The sequence below is a fragment of the Anas acuta genome, chromosome 23 (assembly GCF_963932015.1).
Source record: "Anas acuta chromosome 23, bAnaAcu1.1, whole genome shotgun sequence".
Taxonomy (NCBI): Eukaryota; Metazoa; Chordata; class Aves; order Anseriformes; family Anatidae; genus Anas; species Anas acuta.
In genome coordinates, this window is record NC_089001.1 from 708,248 (window position 1) to 726,784 (window position 18,537).

Sequence of the window (18,537 nt, forward strand, 5' to 3'; positions counted from 1 at the left end):
GCTACAGGATCTGAAATGCTCCTTGGCGAAAAGAAGGGCTCATACTGCTGCTGCTGCTCTCCCTCCCAGCAGGATGGACAGATTGCTAGCAGGACAGACAGCCTGCCAGCAGGACTGACAGACTGCTAGCAGGACAGACAGACTGCTAGCAGGACAGCCTGTCTGTGGGACGGACAGCCTGCCAGCTCTGCCAAAGCAGCCTCAGTGGGTGTCTGACAGAGCAGCAGCAGCAGGAGACCTCAGTCTAGAGGGAATGGCCTCAAGTTGTGCCAGGGGAGGTTAAGGATGGAAATGGGGAGACGTTTCTTCTCAGGAAGAGCAGTCGGGCATTGTGACGGGTTGCCCAGGGAGGTGGTGGAGTCACCGTCCCTGCGGGTGTTCAAGGAAAAGGGGGACGTGGTCCTTGGGGGCATGGCTCAGTGGTGACATCGGTGGTAGGGGGTGGTTGGACCAGCTGACCTTGAAGGTCTTTTCCAACCCTACTAACTCTGTGACTCTGTGTGGAAACCAAGCCCGGGCCGCGGGGCTGTGAACCCCGCAGGCTGCTGAGGAGCCGCGAAATGGCGGCCGCCTCCCTCCCGCCCCGCTGTCCGCAGAGCCCCGCCCCCAGGCGCCATTTCCGCAGCCGCCGCGTCCGGGGCGCGGTCTCCATAACAACGCCGAGGCCGCCGCGCACCTCACGGCCCGCGGGCACCGCTGGGCCCCGGCCCGGCCCCGCTCCGCGATGCTGCACGGGCAGCAGGAGGAGGACTTCCAGCGCTTCCTACGCCGCGTGGACGACATCAGTAAGAGGGGCCGGGCAGGGTGGCGCCAGGGGGACCCGGGCAGGGCACCTGGAGAAAAACTGGGGAAGGAAAATGGGGCAGGAAAGGGGAAAAAAGGGAAAAATCTGACATGTGGTGAGGCCTTGCTGGTGGCTGAAGCCGCTTTGTGACTGGGGTGGCCGTTTGTTTATCCCTTTATTGGTTTCTTTATCCCTTTTTTAGCCAACTTACTTCAGGACTTAAATTCGCCAGACCCAGCTGTGAAGGAAAATGCCATTGCGGAAACAGAGAAAAGGCTCCGTGAGCAGGAGGCCGGCAAGGAGGAAGAAAGCAAGACTACGGTGAACAGGACAGTCATCAACACACGGGCTTCTGTAAGGGCTTTTCCCTTTAGAGTTAAAGCAGTATGCAGTTCAGGCATTTTCAGATAATACTAACTCACATACCTTACCCAGAAGAAAAAAAAAAAAAAAGAACAATACATAAAAGCCTGTTCTGAATTTAACATTTTTTTATTTTGTTCCCTAGCTCTCTTATTGGGAAGTAGTTGATGTCATGTTGACTTTGTCTTAAGGCTGCTAATGACACAAAGTACTTCCCTTTGATTTATTCAAGGTAGATGCAAGTATTGAGTTGCTCTAACTTCCAGCTTTTACTTGCACTTCAGGGATTTGAGCCATGTAAGTTAAACCAGTTGAAGACACAGGAGTCTTTTTAGTAAATTCATTAGGCTTTGATTCATGTGAGAGGCCTGGATTTTAGTGACCTGCCTCATTAGTGATGCATACAGAAGCTCTTTGGTAATGCTGGAAAAAGTTAAGTCCATCCTTGCCATCTCTTGGTAAAGTGTCAAACTGATATTCCTAATGTGTGTCAGTCAAAGATTTTCAGAGCCCCTGTAGCTTTGAGCAATTTAACCACGCGTTCTTTTGCTGTTTTACCGAAGTATCTGTGTGTGTACATGCATGTGCTGTATTTCTCTTTTTTAGGACGTGTCAACTGCAGAGGCAGTGAACCCAGGTAGGACAGTGTTCCCTCTAGCGTTTAGCAACTCTTCCATCTGTTTTAGCAGAACTGGAGTGAGGATTGCTGCTCATGTAAGACCCAATTCCACTCCCCCTAAAATCCAAGATAACTTTTCTTTAGAATTCAGTCACATCTAGAAACTTAAGTGTGGTTGCTAGGTAAGAAGTTTGTTGGTGTAGTTTGTCATCATATTCTAGCCTCATGTACAAAGCTGGTAGTCTGAATTTAGAAAGAAACAAGCTTGTATCTAGACATGAGCTGTTTTGTGGCAAGTATGCAACTCCTGAAAGGTAAGATGGTCTTTTTCTGTGATTGTGTGACATTCGCATTGCAATTTTACTTTTGAAATAACCCCTTAAGCTTCTGTATGTAGAGAAGTGATGAAGAAATCCCCTAGAAATTACTTCTTTCTCGTCTACAGATTGATTTTAATAAAGCGATTATTTTGTATTTTTATTTCTGTAACTAAAATGCCACTAACTTTTCTGTCTCAAAGATGGCTTTCTGGCAGCTTTGGAAAAGGATGCAAAAGAACGAGCTAAACGAAGGAAAAGAAATGAACGCTTAGCCAATGGTAAGTGCTAAAGGCTTTTCTAGCTAATTCCTTCAGAAACTACCTAGCAGGAACTGGGATGATTTAAGAGTCTGTTGTGCTACTCTGTTAATGCAATTCTTAGGTACACTGAGGCAATGATTTGCTTTTCCAAGACAGTGGTCCTGTGGGCAGTGCCGATTAGCTGGATATAACAGGGTTGTATACTTCATGTAGTGTTGCAGCCTATTCTTCTCCATTATGTCCTTATGGTAAGGGTTTGGGATGGATGCAGGAAGTTTCAGTGCTTGAGAGGTGGACTAGGCAAAGACAAACAATTCCCTCTTTAAAAGAGGGATGGACACCAAAGAGCTCAGAGGTCCATTGCAAATAATGACTAACAAAGATAGCTGCAGTGGAGCGGGACTGGAATTTTCATGATTATTCCAACAGGAGGATATGGCTTCTGTTTCCTCAGTCACCATTTTTAGGGACAAAAATAAATGCCAAAACGTTATTCTGAATGCGTATGTGTTGTTCTACAGCTCTGAAAGAGAAGGGAAACGATGCCTTCAGGAAAGGAGACTATGACACAGCCATTCAGAGATACACTGAAGGTCTGGAAAAACTGAAAGACAAGCAGGAACTCTATACCAACAGAGCACAGGTCAGCACGTGAAAGTGAGCTACCAGTGTACTGTTTTCAGTATTTATATTGCCAGGATAGAATCCAAAAAGGATTTTTCTGTTACTTAAGTGAATTTCCTAAAAGGTAATACCTGTTGCCTTACAGAGAGGCTTAAAGTGCAGTGCAAGCAGTTTTTCATGGCCATTCTCCACTTCCAGGAATTAGTGAGTTCTGCTTTACTACAATACTACCAACAGTAAATTTTTCTGTGGCTAGAAGTTAACAGCAGGGCAGTACAGACTGAAGTTTGTAATCTTTTTAAACACTTTATGAAAGAGTTGCACAAAGAAGATGATTAGAGGTGTAAACTTCTTGCTCTTGAGTAAAGTACCTGATGCTCCCAGGAACCTTCCCTTTGGCAGGGGCAAGTCCTTGGGGAGACATGCATGTCTCCTCCTTCTTGGATGTGGCCCAGGTCAATCCCTGTTCCCCTAAAAATAAATGGGAGGAAAAATATCATTACAGAGTATAGTTTTGTTTAAATGCACTTTTTCCTTTTTTTTTTTTTTTTTTTTTTTTTTTTTTTTTTTTTTTAGGGGTCACTTTTATAATTGCAGAATGTTAACATTTACTTTGCATTCTTTTATTGCCTGGTCTAATTCATTTGCCTCTCTTTAAATTTTGTTTTATTACACGTATTCTAAATTACTAACTCCAGTGAAATGGAAAAGAAGTTCAAAAACAGCTAGCAATTATCCTGCTAAGTCAATAGCTAGGCATATCAGCAGTGTAATTTTTTTTTCTAGTTATCTAATGTTTGTGCAATAGTTAGCGGTAATCATTTGACATACTTTAATTCTGATCTCCGGACTTCCTTGGTTGTATTTCAGGCCTACCTGAAAACTCATGAATATGAAAAAGCCATTGGTGATTGCGAATGGGCATTGAAGGTAAGTTCAGCAATCTGTATTTTATGATCAGGTTAAATGCTCTCAGAGGAAGGATGTGTGTATAGGTGATGATATGGAGACAGCTTGCAAATGGAAATAGAAGTATGTGGTGGTATTGCACAGACTTCTGCATCCTGAGTTAACCTGAATGCTGTAAGGCAGTTTATATTTCAGTGCTGCCTGTATGCAGAAGCCTTCTTAGCTCTTAGAGCTTGTCATTAAAAAAAAAAAAGAAAGTTTGAAGTGACAATAAACTATAACTATAATCTTGCCTATCCTTCGGAGAAGGAAGAAGCAAGTCTTTAAGCTCACAAAGAGCAAGTATTGATGTCAGGTAGAAAAGGTGAATATTACATCAAATGCCAAAAAGCTGAATCCATTTGTGTTACACCGGTGATGCCCATGAGTACAACACGATTAACAGATTATTAATAATACTGGCAGCATTATTTAAAGAAATCACTATTCTGGACACGTAATTGAGCTGTAAAAGGTCACCTGGATTGTTAGTTTTGAGTTAGATGTTTCAACAATTTTACTTATTTATTTGTGTACAGCTAATGGAAATTACTGCTCACTTTATTTATGGTAGAATTGATAAAAACACATCCGGAAGTTGTGTTATACAAGTTCTGTGATTACAGACTTATTGATGCAGGCCTTAACATTACCTAAATTGTTCTGGGTAAGTTTTTGTGGGAAGGATATTGGCACTAGCAGCTTGCAGCATTTAACCAGACCAAAGCCTGTGTTCCTTGCATGCAGAAGGGAAGTTAGTACCAGGGAGTACTAATTCAGCATATAAACTTTAGATGTCTCTAGTAGATCATAGAATCAGGTAGGTTGGAAAAGGCCTCTAAGATCAAGTCCAACCTTTATTTATTAATTAGGAATCTGAAAAAGTATTTCTAGTCTCAAGTTTCTAAATACGTTATGAATAATTCCTTTTTATCACAGTGCAGTGAAAAATGTATTAAAGCGTATTTTCTAATGGGGAAAGCTCACCTGGCCCTGAAGCACTACAGTGAGGTAAGCTGACTAAATCCTGTGGCTGTGAGACCATGCTTCATTTGGATTTTGGTGTGACATTGTGAGTGAGAGGGACTAATTTGTGGTCTTGCGCATTGGACAAACAAAAAAGTGTTCAAAAACTATTAAAGAGCCTTGCTGAGGAAAGCTTTCAGAAATGATTCTAATAGAAATAACTGTAGAGGATGGACTGTAGAAGTCTACACAAGTCCACTGTGAGAGGGTTGTTGGCAGTTTGGTCTGTGAAGAAAGTTCTTGCTATCCCAAGCTTAGTGATGTGTTTATCACAAGCATACTAACAAGATACAAGTTTGTAGTGGGTTTACATGGCAAGGTTTTGGTAGCAGGGGGCCACAGATGATAGTTAGAGTTCCTGCAACTTTCATTTCATGCCTTATTTGCTGTTTTGTCACTGGAACTTTGTTGTTGTTGTTCCTACCAGCATGTTCCTGGGTATGTACTTGACTTTTTTCCTTCTAATTTGGAATAGCAGGCTACTGCTGTTTTGGGTTTAGGAACTGATGATAATATTCTTCTCACACTTTTGGTTAAAAAAAGTTTTGATTTGCCTTGCTTCATAAATGTTATTCGTCAGATTTTTTAAGTACAGTAGCCCAAGAACTTCTGAGCTTAAACAGCATGATTCTGACTAGGATATTTTTTTATCATCTTCCCATTTTTACCGTAAATTAAGAGTCTGTTTCTTTTTCGAGTTAAGTCTAGGCAGTGTTACCAGAAGATCTTAGAAATTGATCCCCAAAAGGAAAATTTGTTTAAAGGTAAGAAATATAAGTTCTTATACTGTTGTCCCTTGTTTTCTGATCTAAATATTTAACCAAAATGCTTTGTTTTCTTTTGACTGCCAAGATTGTATAAATGAGGTGAACTTGGAGGAAAAAAGAATGAAAGAAGAAGACAGAGCAATGAAGGAATTTCTGTCTGGGAAACTTGCAGCTCTGTCAGTAAAAGAATTGCTGCAGAAACTTGACAGGCCTGACCAGAATATCCTCTTCTATGCAGGAGGCATCAAAGCTCTGACAGGAGCTGTGAAAGATTGTGAGTACTTGATGCAAAGGTGATTGGTCATGGGAGTTGTAATGCAAGTAGATGAATACAAGTGGGGTAGTTTTTAAAGGAACAAAAGCCCTGTTCCTCTGAAAAAAACAAAATCAACAATGTTTGATATTTCAAAATTTATGGCCAGTAAATTTTTTATTTTCATTTCTTTTTTAAATATCTAAACTGATGTTGTCGCAGAGCTGTTGAGACTTCCTTAAGGATTTGGGTATTTATTTGTTTATTTGTTTAAGAGGTATTTATTATTTTAAGTAGGTAAATCTCTGTTAAAGTGTATGGATTTTCAAAGCTGTTCTCATTTTTAAGCCTTCCTCAAAAGCCTTTAATGTGAAGTTGATCATTTTTTATAGCACCAGGCATGAATTAGAGTAGTCTTGAGCTTCAAAGCAATTTCTACAAGTATTTTTCTTGAAGATTTTCCCTTCTTTTCATGATGCAAACATTCTTTCCCCAAAGCTGTTGATCCAGTGACCTTTTCCTTCAACATTGTATTACAGAAGAGCAGGTGTCTGCCTTCACTATGATGCATCAGCCAGATGGCTCATAGAGCTGACTTGTTTATCTCTGAAATTTTTTCAGGCACTGAGCAAACTTTATTTAGAACAAACAATGGATTCAGTATCATCAATGACAACGAGGTCGTAAGACGGTAAGAGCTCTCCAAAAGAGAACAGTAGCATGTTACAGCATAAGGAAATGAAAATATTGTTTTCAAGAAACACAATCACCTCATGAAATGCAGATGAAATGATCACATAATAATGGAATAACTGATTTTAATGTCTGAAAAGACTGGCTTATATCTGACTCAAACAAATAGTGCTCTCTTAGATGCAGTGGACAGAATTCCTGAGTTCCTGCTTCTGTCTCTGATCTCCTATTTCTGTACAGTTGCCCTGTCTTTAGTGGTGAGAGCAATTTTGTAAAAGCTTTCTATAAAAGAACATCTGATGTAAGAAGTTAGTCACTTTAAGTATGCTGACTGGCCTCCCTGGTGCTATTAATTGATGTCAGTAAATAGCCTCAGTCCTGTAATCAGGAATAGGATTCTCTTTGGAGACCTGTATCTTCTGCTGCTGTATTTTCTTGGCAGGTATTATAATGCGTTTTGGTAAATAAAAAACAAATCTGACTAATACCTACCTAAATTGCTTTCTAATCTTTGCCTCATAAGGAATCTCCTGTCTGAATGTATATCTGAGTCAGTTCCAGACAGATGATATAAACAAATAAGAGTTCTGCAAAAGTTGTGCTCTGCAAATTTTGCACAGCTAAGTTGGTTTGGAGCAGCACGATCTGGTTAAACAAGGCATGAGAGCTGTTCTTCTCCTGAGGCATAATTCCAAATTGGTACCAAGCTGGTACGCCCTGGCTAGCCACAACTTTCTCAGTGCAGAACTGAATTCATTACTTGTGGTTTACAATGATTGTGTAGGGTCTGTGTGTGTTGAGGGTCGTGTAGAGGTAGTAGTTCATAAATCTGGCCTCAGAGGAGGTCCTGGGGAAAACAAGTCTGGGAGTCCTAAGAATGTTGAACTAATAAGCTAGTATTGGGGTTTATAAGCTTAAATGTTCATATGGCGATCCTCATCTGCATGAGGCTTTACTGATTTTTTTTCCTAGCCAGAGAGCTAACTGTAACTGTTTCATCTGTCCTTAGTTCTTTCTACAAGCTCACGTTTCTAATTTAGGGGCTTCTGTGCAGAGAGAAAACACATCGCTGAAGTGGATCTGTCTGTTTCTCTTCTCCTCCTTTGGCAAGCTGTCTGCGCCGGGAATGGTAAAACAGTGTAACCAACATTACTCATTGTTAATGCACTGTTAATATGGCACTTGCTGTGTCTAAAATAGTTGTTTGGCACGAACATCACTTTCCCAGAGCACTTGGGTCTAGACCTTATTGTAAACAAAGATTTACAGGTCAAACACAAGTGTTGGGTGTTTGCTGCTAAGAGCAACCACGGCAGTGGTGCTTCTTTCTATCATGAGACGAAACTTAAGAGTCTATTTATATAAACATTTTAAATTTACTGAAGGGGCAGAAAGTAAATTCTCTGTGATTATTGCTGGTTCTTAAGATAATATCACTTCTATAATTTTATCTTTTTTAAGCAGTTACAGCAGTGAAAAGCAGGGCCATGTAGAAGTAGTGTTAGAGAAGGGTTAATTCCTTTGTCATTCACAGTAAGCAGTCACTGGTTAGGCAGCCTTAGCCTCTATTTCTAGGAGGTCTGGAGGCAGCCCAGAAATGGCCCAGGGTAGCAAAGTGGCCGCTGGTGTGGCAAGATTGCCACAGGAGGGCAATACAGAAAGTTTGGTATCTGCACCTCAGCTGGGGTCCTGCTGATGCCCAAGAGAATGTTCATGCAGCATGGTAGGAGGAAAACTTGCTTTATATTCTTAAAAGTAGCTAGAAGAAAGACTCATGTGCAGCTACATGTGTTTGCCTGGTGGGGCAGTGTGCTGTTGTGCCTGAACAGCCTGGCTGATAGCAGTTTGCAGGCAGCTGACACGGATCTGTTGAGAGGAGCACTTTGTGCTCACAGTTCTGGTGTCTGTTCCTTTGAAGCAACGCATGGTGCCAGAGCAGGTACTGTGTAGCGTGTGAGAGCAGAAATTCCAACACCTGTGTGTGTGATGAAGTCATGAGGCTGAGAGCAGATTAGTGAGTTCTACTTTACCATTGCTCTGCGGGAATGTTATGCAAGGTGAACGTGTCAGAGTGAATGAGCGCGTTAGTGGATGAAATAAAGATACTAAACCGGTTAAATCAGCACTTAGAGAGAAAAAAGTGTCAAATAATGGGGATTTTATCATGTGTGACATTGCTCTTAGATGTGCTCTGCTTTCAGAAGAAAATCAACGGCTTCTATTGACTCACCCTGATGTGAATGCACAGCTGTCAAAACTACTTGCTTCCGGTGTATTGGAGATCCAAAAGGAGACATTGGCACTAATCTTGCTCTACTCAGAGAATGAGAATGGGAGGAGATTGTTGGTCAGGCATCAGGACCTATCCAGGTAGTTAATGCAACTAAAATTCAGCAAAGCTTGCTTAATCCCTCAGTTCAGAGATCCCAAACTCATTGCAGTAGCACTACATTGAGCAATAAATAAGTGTCAGACTTTCTGAAAATAATATAATGATATTGAGGGTTCTGCCCTAGAGGGCTAGGCCTAGTTGAGCAAAAGTGGAAGTTATGCATATGGAGAAAACAGCTTTAGTAAACACTGTACCTACAGAGGTCTGTGCAGCTAAGTAGAAAGGGCTTATTTCTGAGGACATTAATGTAATTTTGAGGCATAGTTACCTTTTTTTAAACCTACAAGTGTGTGTTTGTCTAGCACTCCAGCAAGAGCTTATATTGCTGTCTCTTAATAGCTCATGGTTTCAAGCTGCGAATTGCTCCTCATCTGGTAATTGGCATTTATGATTATTCAGTGTTGCCATGAGTCACTGAGTGGAGAAAGAAACAGTCTATTACCTCTGTGCTATTGTCCTGCTATTTTATTCTACAGTTAAGCAGAGGAGAAATCTTAATGTACCGGTTTGCACTAAATGGTTTAAAGAGTCGGGTGAACAGAAAAGATTCTCCAACAGATGTACACACTTCACTATATTATATACAACATTAATCACAAGACCTTTTTTCTTGCAATAAAGGCTAAAGAAATGAGCCATGTCTAAGGGGAAGCTTAAAAGAAGCAAATAATATTACTTTGCTTTGGCATATCAGGAGCCTGAAAGCTCTCCAGGCAACTTCTGAAAGAGATCCTGGGTTTGACTGCTATAAAAGAATTAGGATGTTCAGAAGATAACTTATAACTATAGGTTCTATCACCAAACTACAAAGTTGGAGAAGAGCAGCAGGGAATTTCAGCTCACCAGAGGAGCACCTAGAAATGCCAGCACGTGTTTGCAGAAGTGCTTATTGTGGGGCAGAGGTTATGGGTTTGCAGTCTCAAGTCCTGTAAATTCCATGCAGCTCCAAATCCCATAGCAGCAAGCATGCTGCTCCAGAAGCTCAAAAGGTGACTGGTAGGATGTTTTTATTCAGGCAGGAGACGGAATTTTTCTTTGTTCCTATAAAGATTGTAAATTTACACTATCTGACCCATACACACACATGGACTGTTGGGTTTGCTCAGCATGTCCTTTTAAGCCATGCAATCATCACTGACCTTCCATGTGAGCCTTTACAATCTGCAGAAGCTCTTCAGTACTAGGCTATGCTGACAGTGTTCTCTGTCCTGACTATTACATTCTACTTGTCCATCTCCTAAGACTTTTGTCAGTAGCAAAGCATCTAGGCTTCAGATGCATTGTGAAGCTTAGATGCTTATAAAATGTTCTGATGCTGATGGAACACAGTACTTGTGGTTGTGCAAAGAGGTATCACGCTGTGAGAGAATACAGTGCCAAAATCCTAGGGGTTAAATATATTTGGAGGGCCTAGTACATAAGACCTGGGCAAAACCTAGTGAGCTTGAGGAGAGTAGATCCTAAGAGTATAAACTGTTGGTACACTTAAAGTACAATTTTGATCTTTAATTATTAAGCTAGAGCTGATGCAAGTTTTGTCTGTTTTGTTTCTTTTTTAATAACAGATGGCTGCAGATATTGGTGATGTTCGTCAAAAACACTGATGCCAGAGCTAGCAGTGCCATGAATATACTGTCTGATTTAACTCAAGAGGAGAAGTAACTTGCATTTCTTCTTTTTTATAAGTTGTGCTTTGAAATGTACTAAATGACCTAATGATACAGGCTGTTGGGCTTTGCTGCAAGGGTACAGTGTTGACTTGTTTTACTTTCTCTGTATGTTCCTGTTTTGTTGCCTTTTGTGTGACTTCAGTCTAAAGCTCGAAGTGTCCAAATACAGCTTTCTTTATCCCCAACAGGTTCAAAACCCAGTGTCGCATCATGTTTTCCACGGGTGTTTTACCTGTATTCACCCAATTACTGGTATGAAAAGACTCAGTTTCGATATCTCTCATTTACTCTCCTGTAATACAGCTTGACTCCTTCCAGTTCTATAGCCAGTTGCTCATAGACAGAACTCCTCTGTGGCAGGACTACAGTAGTTACACTTCTAGTTCTGTAGGCGTAATAAATCCAATTTTGTCATATACTTCCCTTAGGAAAATGTTCTGTCTTCAATATTTAGTGCTTGGTTTCTACATGTTGCATATTCAGTGAAAGCTCTAGACTTGGCTGCAGGTTCCCACTGGAATCTGTTAGGCAATGATTTCACCCCCCAGTTTTGTTTTACTCTTTTTGTGATGTGACTTTAATCCACTGTCACTAACTAATTAGATCTTGGATAGTGGCTTATTCTGTATTCTCCTAAGAAGAGATCAGGGTAAAAAGATCTCATTAGGCTACAAGTAAAACATGCTGGATTGTTTGGTTGTAACCAGAGAAGATCCCTTGTCTGGTTATTACTTACTTAAACTACAAACTTAAAATACTGTTGACACAGAAATTCATCCTCAGGAAGAAGGAAGATGACAGTGGAGACGGGTTCTGTTGCAGAAGTGCAGGTGCAGCTGGAAAGTAAACATTGCCACTTTGCTCAGAAATTTCCACTTCTCCAGCTGAGCACCAAGAAAATGCAGTCATTATACCACTTTCATATGGCTTATTGCTCTCTCCTTTTGAATGTTCCTGGAATTGCAACTAAAGCAGAGGTTGTTCTGTTCTGTGGCCCAAGTAAGAGGTTCGAGGTTAGGGGCTACAGAAGCCAGTCACTTTTTCCTGCGATGTAGGACTGTCAGAACTTCAGTGGAAGATTAGCTGTGAAAATGGCGTTGATTTGTAAAGTTTGTGCAGTTCGGATTTAATACAGGCAAGAAAGAGTCTGGAATCCCAGACAGGGAGGTAACCAAGGAACATACAGGTATTCCTGTCATTTGTTCTTAATTTCATATTCCACTTTTTTGATTTCTCTTTTTAGACCTCTGCCAAGATGGTGAACCAGGCAGCGCTTGCCCAGTGCATTGGCATCATGGGGAATCTGTGCGCAGATACAGTCATCCGAATGCAGATGGCTGACTGCAAAGAGTGCTGGCAAGCCTGCATAAAGCTTGTGGTAAGGAGGCTTGGTGGCTCCCTACAACACTGTTTTCAACCCGATTGCTTAGGAAAATGGCACTTGTGTGATCGTGTTTGCCTGCCTCCCCTTGTCCTGGACCCTTGACTGATATCTTTTACATCTGATAGCATGATAGGAAGTGTCAAAGCAGTCTCTTGTTCACCTAAGTGGTGGCTCAGTAAATGGGTGGAGGAGAGCAAGTGGTCCCTTATTGTAGGCAGCACCTTTCAGGGTAAGGATGCAATATGAACTCAGTCTTCAGGAACAGAAGAATTCAGGGGTTGGGAAAGGATCTTGTCAACTTGCTACACATCAGAAGCTTCAAAGCAAAGCACGCACGAGAACAAATCCGTATCAAAAAGATGTTGTTGTCCCTGCTGCTCACAGAACTTGTTCTGCCCTGGAGTTTGTAGTACATGGGGGAGCATTGGTCAGTAGGTGAACGCACAGAGGAGTCTGAAGAAGCTCACATCCTCAACCTCTGAACTGACTGCACTTTTCTCTCCTTTGTGTACAGGATGAATATTTTGATGTGAACACTCCCAAGTATCAGGAATGTTTGTTTGCAGTGCTGGGCCTAATGATGAACTTACTGCTTGAATCAAATGCGATCATCCAGGTATGCAAGATTTGTGAGCGTTCTTCGGTAGCTTTCTTGTTATGATCGCTTTCTGGGAGATTCAGAATTGTTTGAGCAGTTGGAGCATCTTCTTCCCTTGTCCCTGTAAATGGGCCTGATAGCAGTCTATGAAGCTATATAGGAACATTCCAATACAGTGCTGAACTGTTGCTGACAGAGCTGTGTGTGCCCTAACCTCCGCGGGGTTCTCTCGTGTAGAGTAATTTTTCTATTAACCTGTTTCTGCTTCAATGCTTTCTGGCAATCAGCTGTTCCTGAGTTCTTGACACTTTTTCAGTGCCTTGCTGTGGACATAAGTGGCAGATGCATGTCTCTTCTTGGGGATAAGGATGGAAGAATTGTGACTGTAAGTAGATACCTGTAGACTAAGAAAGGGTTGACAGATGATCTGTCCTGATTACTACAGTGCAAACTACTGCCCAGTGCAACTCTTGTGGAAGCCTGTACTTCAGGCTTTAAAGCCTACGAAGAGTTTTGAGTATTGTTATTACTAAAGAAATAATATACCATTTAGGTTATTTGGGTTTGGGTACTCCATTTAATGCAAGAGGTTTCAGTGTTCCCTTGAAATCAGTTAAATAGAAGCTCATACAAAAGATTTCATCCTTAGGCTCGTTTTCAGTATAAAGTATTAAATCAATGGAGAAGCAAAGGAGCAAGAACAATTTGGGTGTTTAACAGCTGTTTCTTTTTACAATTCCTCTATGTGAATCATTCCTAGGAGGCTGTACTCCTATTAATGGTGTGTAACTCCCACAGATAGCAATTATTCAAGGCAAATGGGTAGAAGCAGATGTGGTCTCAGCTGGGAGTCGGTTCACCTCTCTGAACTAAAATGAACTGTACTGATCTGCTTTACTTGCAATTACTTTGACTCCTCAATGCCAGCAGTGCTGGGCTGGTTTCTGCTAGGTACTTGTTTCAATAAATAACTATGCCGGTAGTTGTCCTGATCATGGTTTGGTCTCGCCTCTCTGTACACTGAATTTTTAGAAACTGTGCTGAGTTGAGTTTCCAGTAAGCAATAACAAAGCCATGTCCTGAATGTTCCTCATATTCCTGTAAACTTCTATCACTTTAATTACTTTTCTTTTATTCAACAATTTGCGAAAAGGAAATGTAAAAATTCCTTAAATAAAATTGTCTGTATAAGTAAATTACTTTTTTTTCCCTCTCACACTGTTCTTGCTAAGAGAGCCATTGGAGTGTTAAGTCGTGTCCTGCCGGCATCATCTTTGGCAGTAGAAGCAGTAGTGAAAGAAGGGGTGGTGAAGAAAATGATCAAATTCTTGAAGGTAAATTGTGTCAACTGACTTCACTTTATTTTTGTTCTTATAGTCCCTGAAGAAAACCCTGTGTTTAGCCTTCTTTTTTAAGGAAAAAGACACATGCAGTCACACTGACTGCACGTATTTCATCTGTGTTGTCCATTGTATCACGGTAATGGTGGTCTCAAGTACAATTTTGAGTAGTTTTGAGCCTAGGCTTCCCCCTTGTAGTCTGTAGCCCAAATTTTTTAGGGGTTTATATGTGAGCCAGTTGCTTCTACCTGTGCACAGCTCTACCTGCAGGGACGTGCAAATTTTAAGAATTCACTACTGCAGGCTCAGTTGGAGGATTAAAGCTTAAAATAGGGGTGGTCAAATTTTGACCACTGAAAGATAATGGAACCCTTTACCCTGATTACCAGTGAGTGTTGAATTGTGCCAGGGAGGAATTTATCCCTAAATATATACATATATTGATCTGTAGACACTGACTGTTTTGCCATATATCTGTATATTTAGTGGAATGTGTATCCACCCAGGCTGCTGTAGATGCTGCAGTCCTGCTATCCAGTGGATAAAATAAGTCTAGAAAAAAGCTGTGGTGCTCAGTTTAACTCTACTAATTAACCAGCATCAGAGGATTTGTTATTTTGAAAGGAATTGGGCTCCAGAGATTCAGGGAATTGTGTGTGCATGTTGTTGGCAGGGAGGAGACGTTCTTGTCCTAGTTTTCAGCATCTGTTCATCTTGAGATACCTACTGAACCAAGGTCTTAATTTTGTATTTGGGTTTAGATATAAGGAATAACTGTATCCATGGTACCTAAGCTATTCTGTAACCTACAGCAAGTTGAAGCATGGACTGTATGGTTGTTAGTGTACACTTTATTCTTATCAAAATCTAGGCTGGAGGACAGATCACATCCAATTACGCTATAAAGACTCTTTCCATCTGCACAAGAAGTAACAGACAAGCCCAAGAAGAGGTGGTGAAGTCAGATAAAAGTAAGTGGCAACTTCATTAATTGGAGGCTGAATGCAGAGATGTAATCTTAGCATCATCCAATTACTTTCTTCTCTAGAACAGAACTGAACACTTTTACACTTGCAAGATTTAAGCCATGTTTTCTGAATAACATGGCCTGACATAGTGCTTAATGAGCCTTAGCTCTGTGTGTGGATGGAAACATGCGCATCAGATAATGAGCCTGAGGTAGAGAAACTCTGCTTTACTTTTGTAAAATGGCTTGCTATACACTTTCAGGGCCAGAAATCCGTATCTGTGAAAATAATACTTGTAAAGTTCAACTGAGTTGGGTCATATTCCAGAAGTTAGTGGCTAAAACAAGCAACTTCATTGAAACATCTAATTTCAAGAGGTTGAGATTGTTTATAGTTTGCTTCAACTTATATGTGGATATTTGGCTTCATAGTAAAAAGAAATGTGTCTGGAGATGGAATGGCAATATCAGACAGGTAGGTGTCTTGGAGCATTTGGAGTTACTAATATCTGCTCTAGTTGTTTGGTGTAACACTACTTAGATGGCTTTAAAATCCAGGTTCAATTAATGCTTATGCAGTTACAACTGAGAATACTTAAATGTTATCTAAATGGTTGAACCTGTCAAGAAACTGTCAGCTCATGTAGTTCAACTTGAACCCTAAGGATTTACACTCATTAAAAGCCTCTCAGAGCACCGTCTTCCTTTTGTACACCCTAAATTAGTTTCACTGTCATATGCAGATGAAGCTTACATTACCTTAGATTAGTGATAGCAATTCTCTTTGCTTTTGCCAAAACTCTGGATATTCATCTTTTGAAAAGTCACTATTTCTGTCATCTCAGTTTGCCAACCCAGACATAGCTCTGCTGCTAGGAGCTCACTGAAATCAAGCTATGAAGCCTGTGACATGAAATGGTGTTCTAGCTGGGCCAGTTAGTTCACCTTCACTGGCCAGTGCTGGTACCACTGTGGCAGTCTGGAGCAGCCCTCCCTTTTCAAAAGGTATTATTGCAGCAGAAAACTGAAGAAGCCTAATGTGATTAGGAAGAACAGATGGGGACGTGAAAGCAAATAAAATCAAACTTACATAACCCCAAGGAGACTTGATGCATGTGAGGGCCATGGGTGTATCTTATTTTGAAAGCAGCCTCTTCCTAGACTGTATGGCCTGAGGAGATGGGGCTTCTGTTCACAGATGCCAGCAGCAGCCACTGTATAACTCTGTGTCAGGAGTGTAGCCCAAATAGTCTGCTGCTGTACATTAGGTTAGGTTACAGAAGCACAGGGAGCTGAGCTGCTTTGTGTAAGCTAAGCATACATTTATTCACACACACAGAGAGCTTTTTTTATGTTCCTTTTCCTTTTTTTCCCACCTGCTCTTTCCACAATCTCAGCCCTGTTCTTGGTTTGCTGGTATGGTAGGGTGAGAGGGGTTGCTTTTTCAAGTTCAGCGCAATATCCCTTAGCAAGCAAAGCATGTTCAGTTTCAGGGGAACGCTTAACAAATGGAGAGTAGAGTGTAGGTTGAATTTTGTGAGAAAACTGTATAGGTAGGTGAAGCAGGACCGGACCTTGAACCTTGCTAAGAAATTCCCTTGCTCTCCAAAGTTTTCTAGAAAAAAAATCTAGAAAAATGCACTCCGTGGAACAATGCTTGCTCTCTAGTAGTTTAGGTAAAGGCAACAGAAAATATCAGTGCTATTTGAACAAGTCTGTGCTTTCTGTACAAAAAATCACTCTTGTTCACAGGGTTCAGTGTGCTGTTGAAGCTCTTGGACTCAGAGAATGAAATCATTGTGGGAAATGCTGCTTTCTGCCTTGGCCAGTGCCTCGTAGTTCCTGGAGCAGCGACATCCTTACTGAATTCCAATATTGTGATGACTTTGTTGAAACACGCTGGTGGTGATGCTACAAGAACGTCAGTGCAGGAAAATGCTGCAATTGCTCTGGGGAAGCTGTGTGTTGCTGAACCAAGGTACTCCATAAATAAATAAATACTTTTCTTCTGCACTGTTCACTTATTACTAGTTGATAATTCTTGAAAAACTGACATGGGAACTTACTCTGGGATCTAGAGCCTGTTGGGAGGAAAGGAAAAATGGGGAAATCTAGTAATGCCAAAATAGAATAAGTCAATTCCATCCATAGACCTGGCAGGTACGGAGCAGATGAGGCATTTGTTTAACTATCCTGTGAAATGTATCACTCTTCCTCCAATGGAATTTCCATTTGTGGTACTGTCCACCCAAGTTTGCTTTAGGAGTTTTGTGTTTTTAGCTGTCTTATTTAAGTTTATTCCTTCCGTTTATTTCACATTGTTTGATGTTGCTTCTGCTGGAAGAATGGGAGAAGCGGTGTTCCCTCTGTAGAGGTCAGAGAAATGAGCTCAAAACCAAAGTATAAATGTCAGCAAAGAATGCCTGTGCTGCTGCCTGCCAAGAGTGTGCCAAGTCCTAGCTAGCTGCAAACTGTCAGTTGGACACCAAGCTGCATTCTGGTAGAATTGAATTTCAGCACACTTACTATTCCTGCAGAACCACTGAAGAAAGCAAAGGATAACGTTCAGGTTCTGGAAGTTGAAGTACTTCGCTCCTGCTGGAGTTCTCAGATGAGCAATAGCTGAACTATCTGCTCTGATATTTGCAAAACGCTCCCCAGATATGAAAGGGAAAGACCTTGTTTAGTTGCTTCTGTTAATTTGAAATTTCAACTATTTGAACAACTGTCAAATATTATATAGAACTTGTGTTTTCCTTTATTGTGGGGAATAATAATTTAGAAACATTGTACTGTTACTTTAAATGTAGCATTAAAAATCCTGGATGGTTTGGTCATGGGGTACAGCAGAGCAGTGGTGGCTTAAAACTCGTGTTGTTAGTCAGTTCATGTCTCTGAGCAACCTTTTTTGTTGTCTTTTTTCAGGCATATTGTTCAACTACGTGAACTCAATGGCATGGCCATCCTGAACTCCTCTATGAAATATGTACATAGCATCTGAAGTCCTCAAGAAAGTTTTTGTATAAGCTGTTAATATCCCTTGCTGTTGAATAGCTTCTTCTTTTCTTAATAAAACTAACTCAAAGCAGATAACCTGTTCAACCACTTATCAAAAGTGTGTACTTATCCTACAAAGAAGCCAGTGAAACAACATTGATGTAAATATCAGGAGAAAGAAGTTTGTTTATTATCTAGGCTTACAAAAATAACAGTTCTGCTGTGATTGTATTTACCTTAATAAACAATGTTGCCCTTTCCTATTGGCAAGTCCTTTGTTGTTTAATTATTGAACAATGGGTCATCTACTCTACTTTCTAGTTGGTGTCGGAACTCAGTATTTAGGAGAAAATAGAAATAATCGTCTACACTTGTGGAGTAAGGTGCCACTTTGGAGAATCCTTTTCCCCACATACTCTCCAGTGGTTGCTAAATTATGCTTTGGTATTGCACGTGTGATATCACCTCATTCTTAGCTGCTTAAATACTTGGGTCTTAATTTCACTAAGCTGCGAGTCTTTCTGATAACTTA

General features: G+C 40.9%; 1 protein-coding gene across 4 annotated transcripts; it reads left to right on the forward strand.

Annotated features, from left to right (window-relative positions):
* The first annotated feature begins 615 nt into the window (after positions 1 to 615).
* Positions 616 to 18,137, forward strand: TTC12 (tetratricopeptide repeat domain 12). 4 transcript variants are annotated; one of them, XR_011089606.1, is made up of 21 exons: positions 616 to 785; positions 987 to 1,138; positions 1,754 to 1,784; positions 2,287 to 2,364; positions 2,868 to 2,989; positions 3,841 to 3,900; positions 4,858 to 4,929; positions 5,648 to 5,708; positions 5,797 to 5,985; positions 6,586 to 6,655; positions 7,698 to 7,786; positions 8,859 to 9,027; positions 10,615 to 10,707; positions 10,908 to 10,971; positions 11,963 to 12,097; positions 12,618 to 12,719; positions 13,018 to 13,086; positions 13,934 to 14,035; positions 14,913 to 15,012; positions 15,854 to 16,013; positions 16,761 to 16,889. XR_011089606.1 is itself a non-coding variant. In XM_068659161.1 (21 exons), exons 1-21 carry the CDS (start codon positions 725 to 727, stop codon positions 18,007 to 18,009), a joined length of 2,118 nt encoding a protein of 705 aa, XP_068515262.1. In that variant the 5' UTR covers positions 620 to 724; the 3' UTR covers positions 18,010 to 18,137. The 4 variants fall into 4 exon arrangements, 3 of the variants coding, with proteins under 3 accessions (XP_068515263.1, XP_068515262.1, XP_068515261.1); XM_068659161.1 differs by lacking the exon at positions 15,854 to 16,013 and adding an exon at positions 17,934 to 18,137 and having other exon boundaries at positions 620 to 785; positions 8,862 to 9,027; positions 16,761 to 16,986; XM_068659160.1 differs by lacking the exon at positions 15,854 to 16,013 and adding an exon at positions 17,934 to 18,137 and having other exon boundaries at positions 621 to 785; positions 16,761 to 16,986.
* Positions 18,138 to 18,537: the final 400 nt, after the last annotated feature.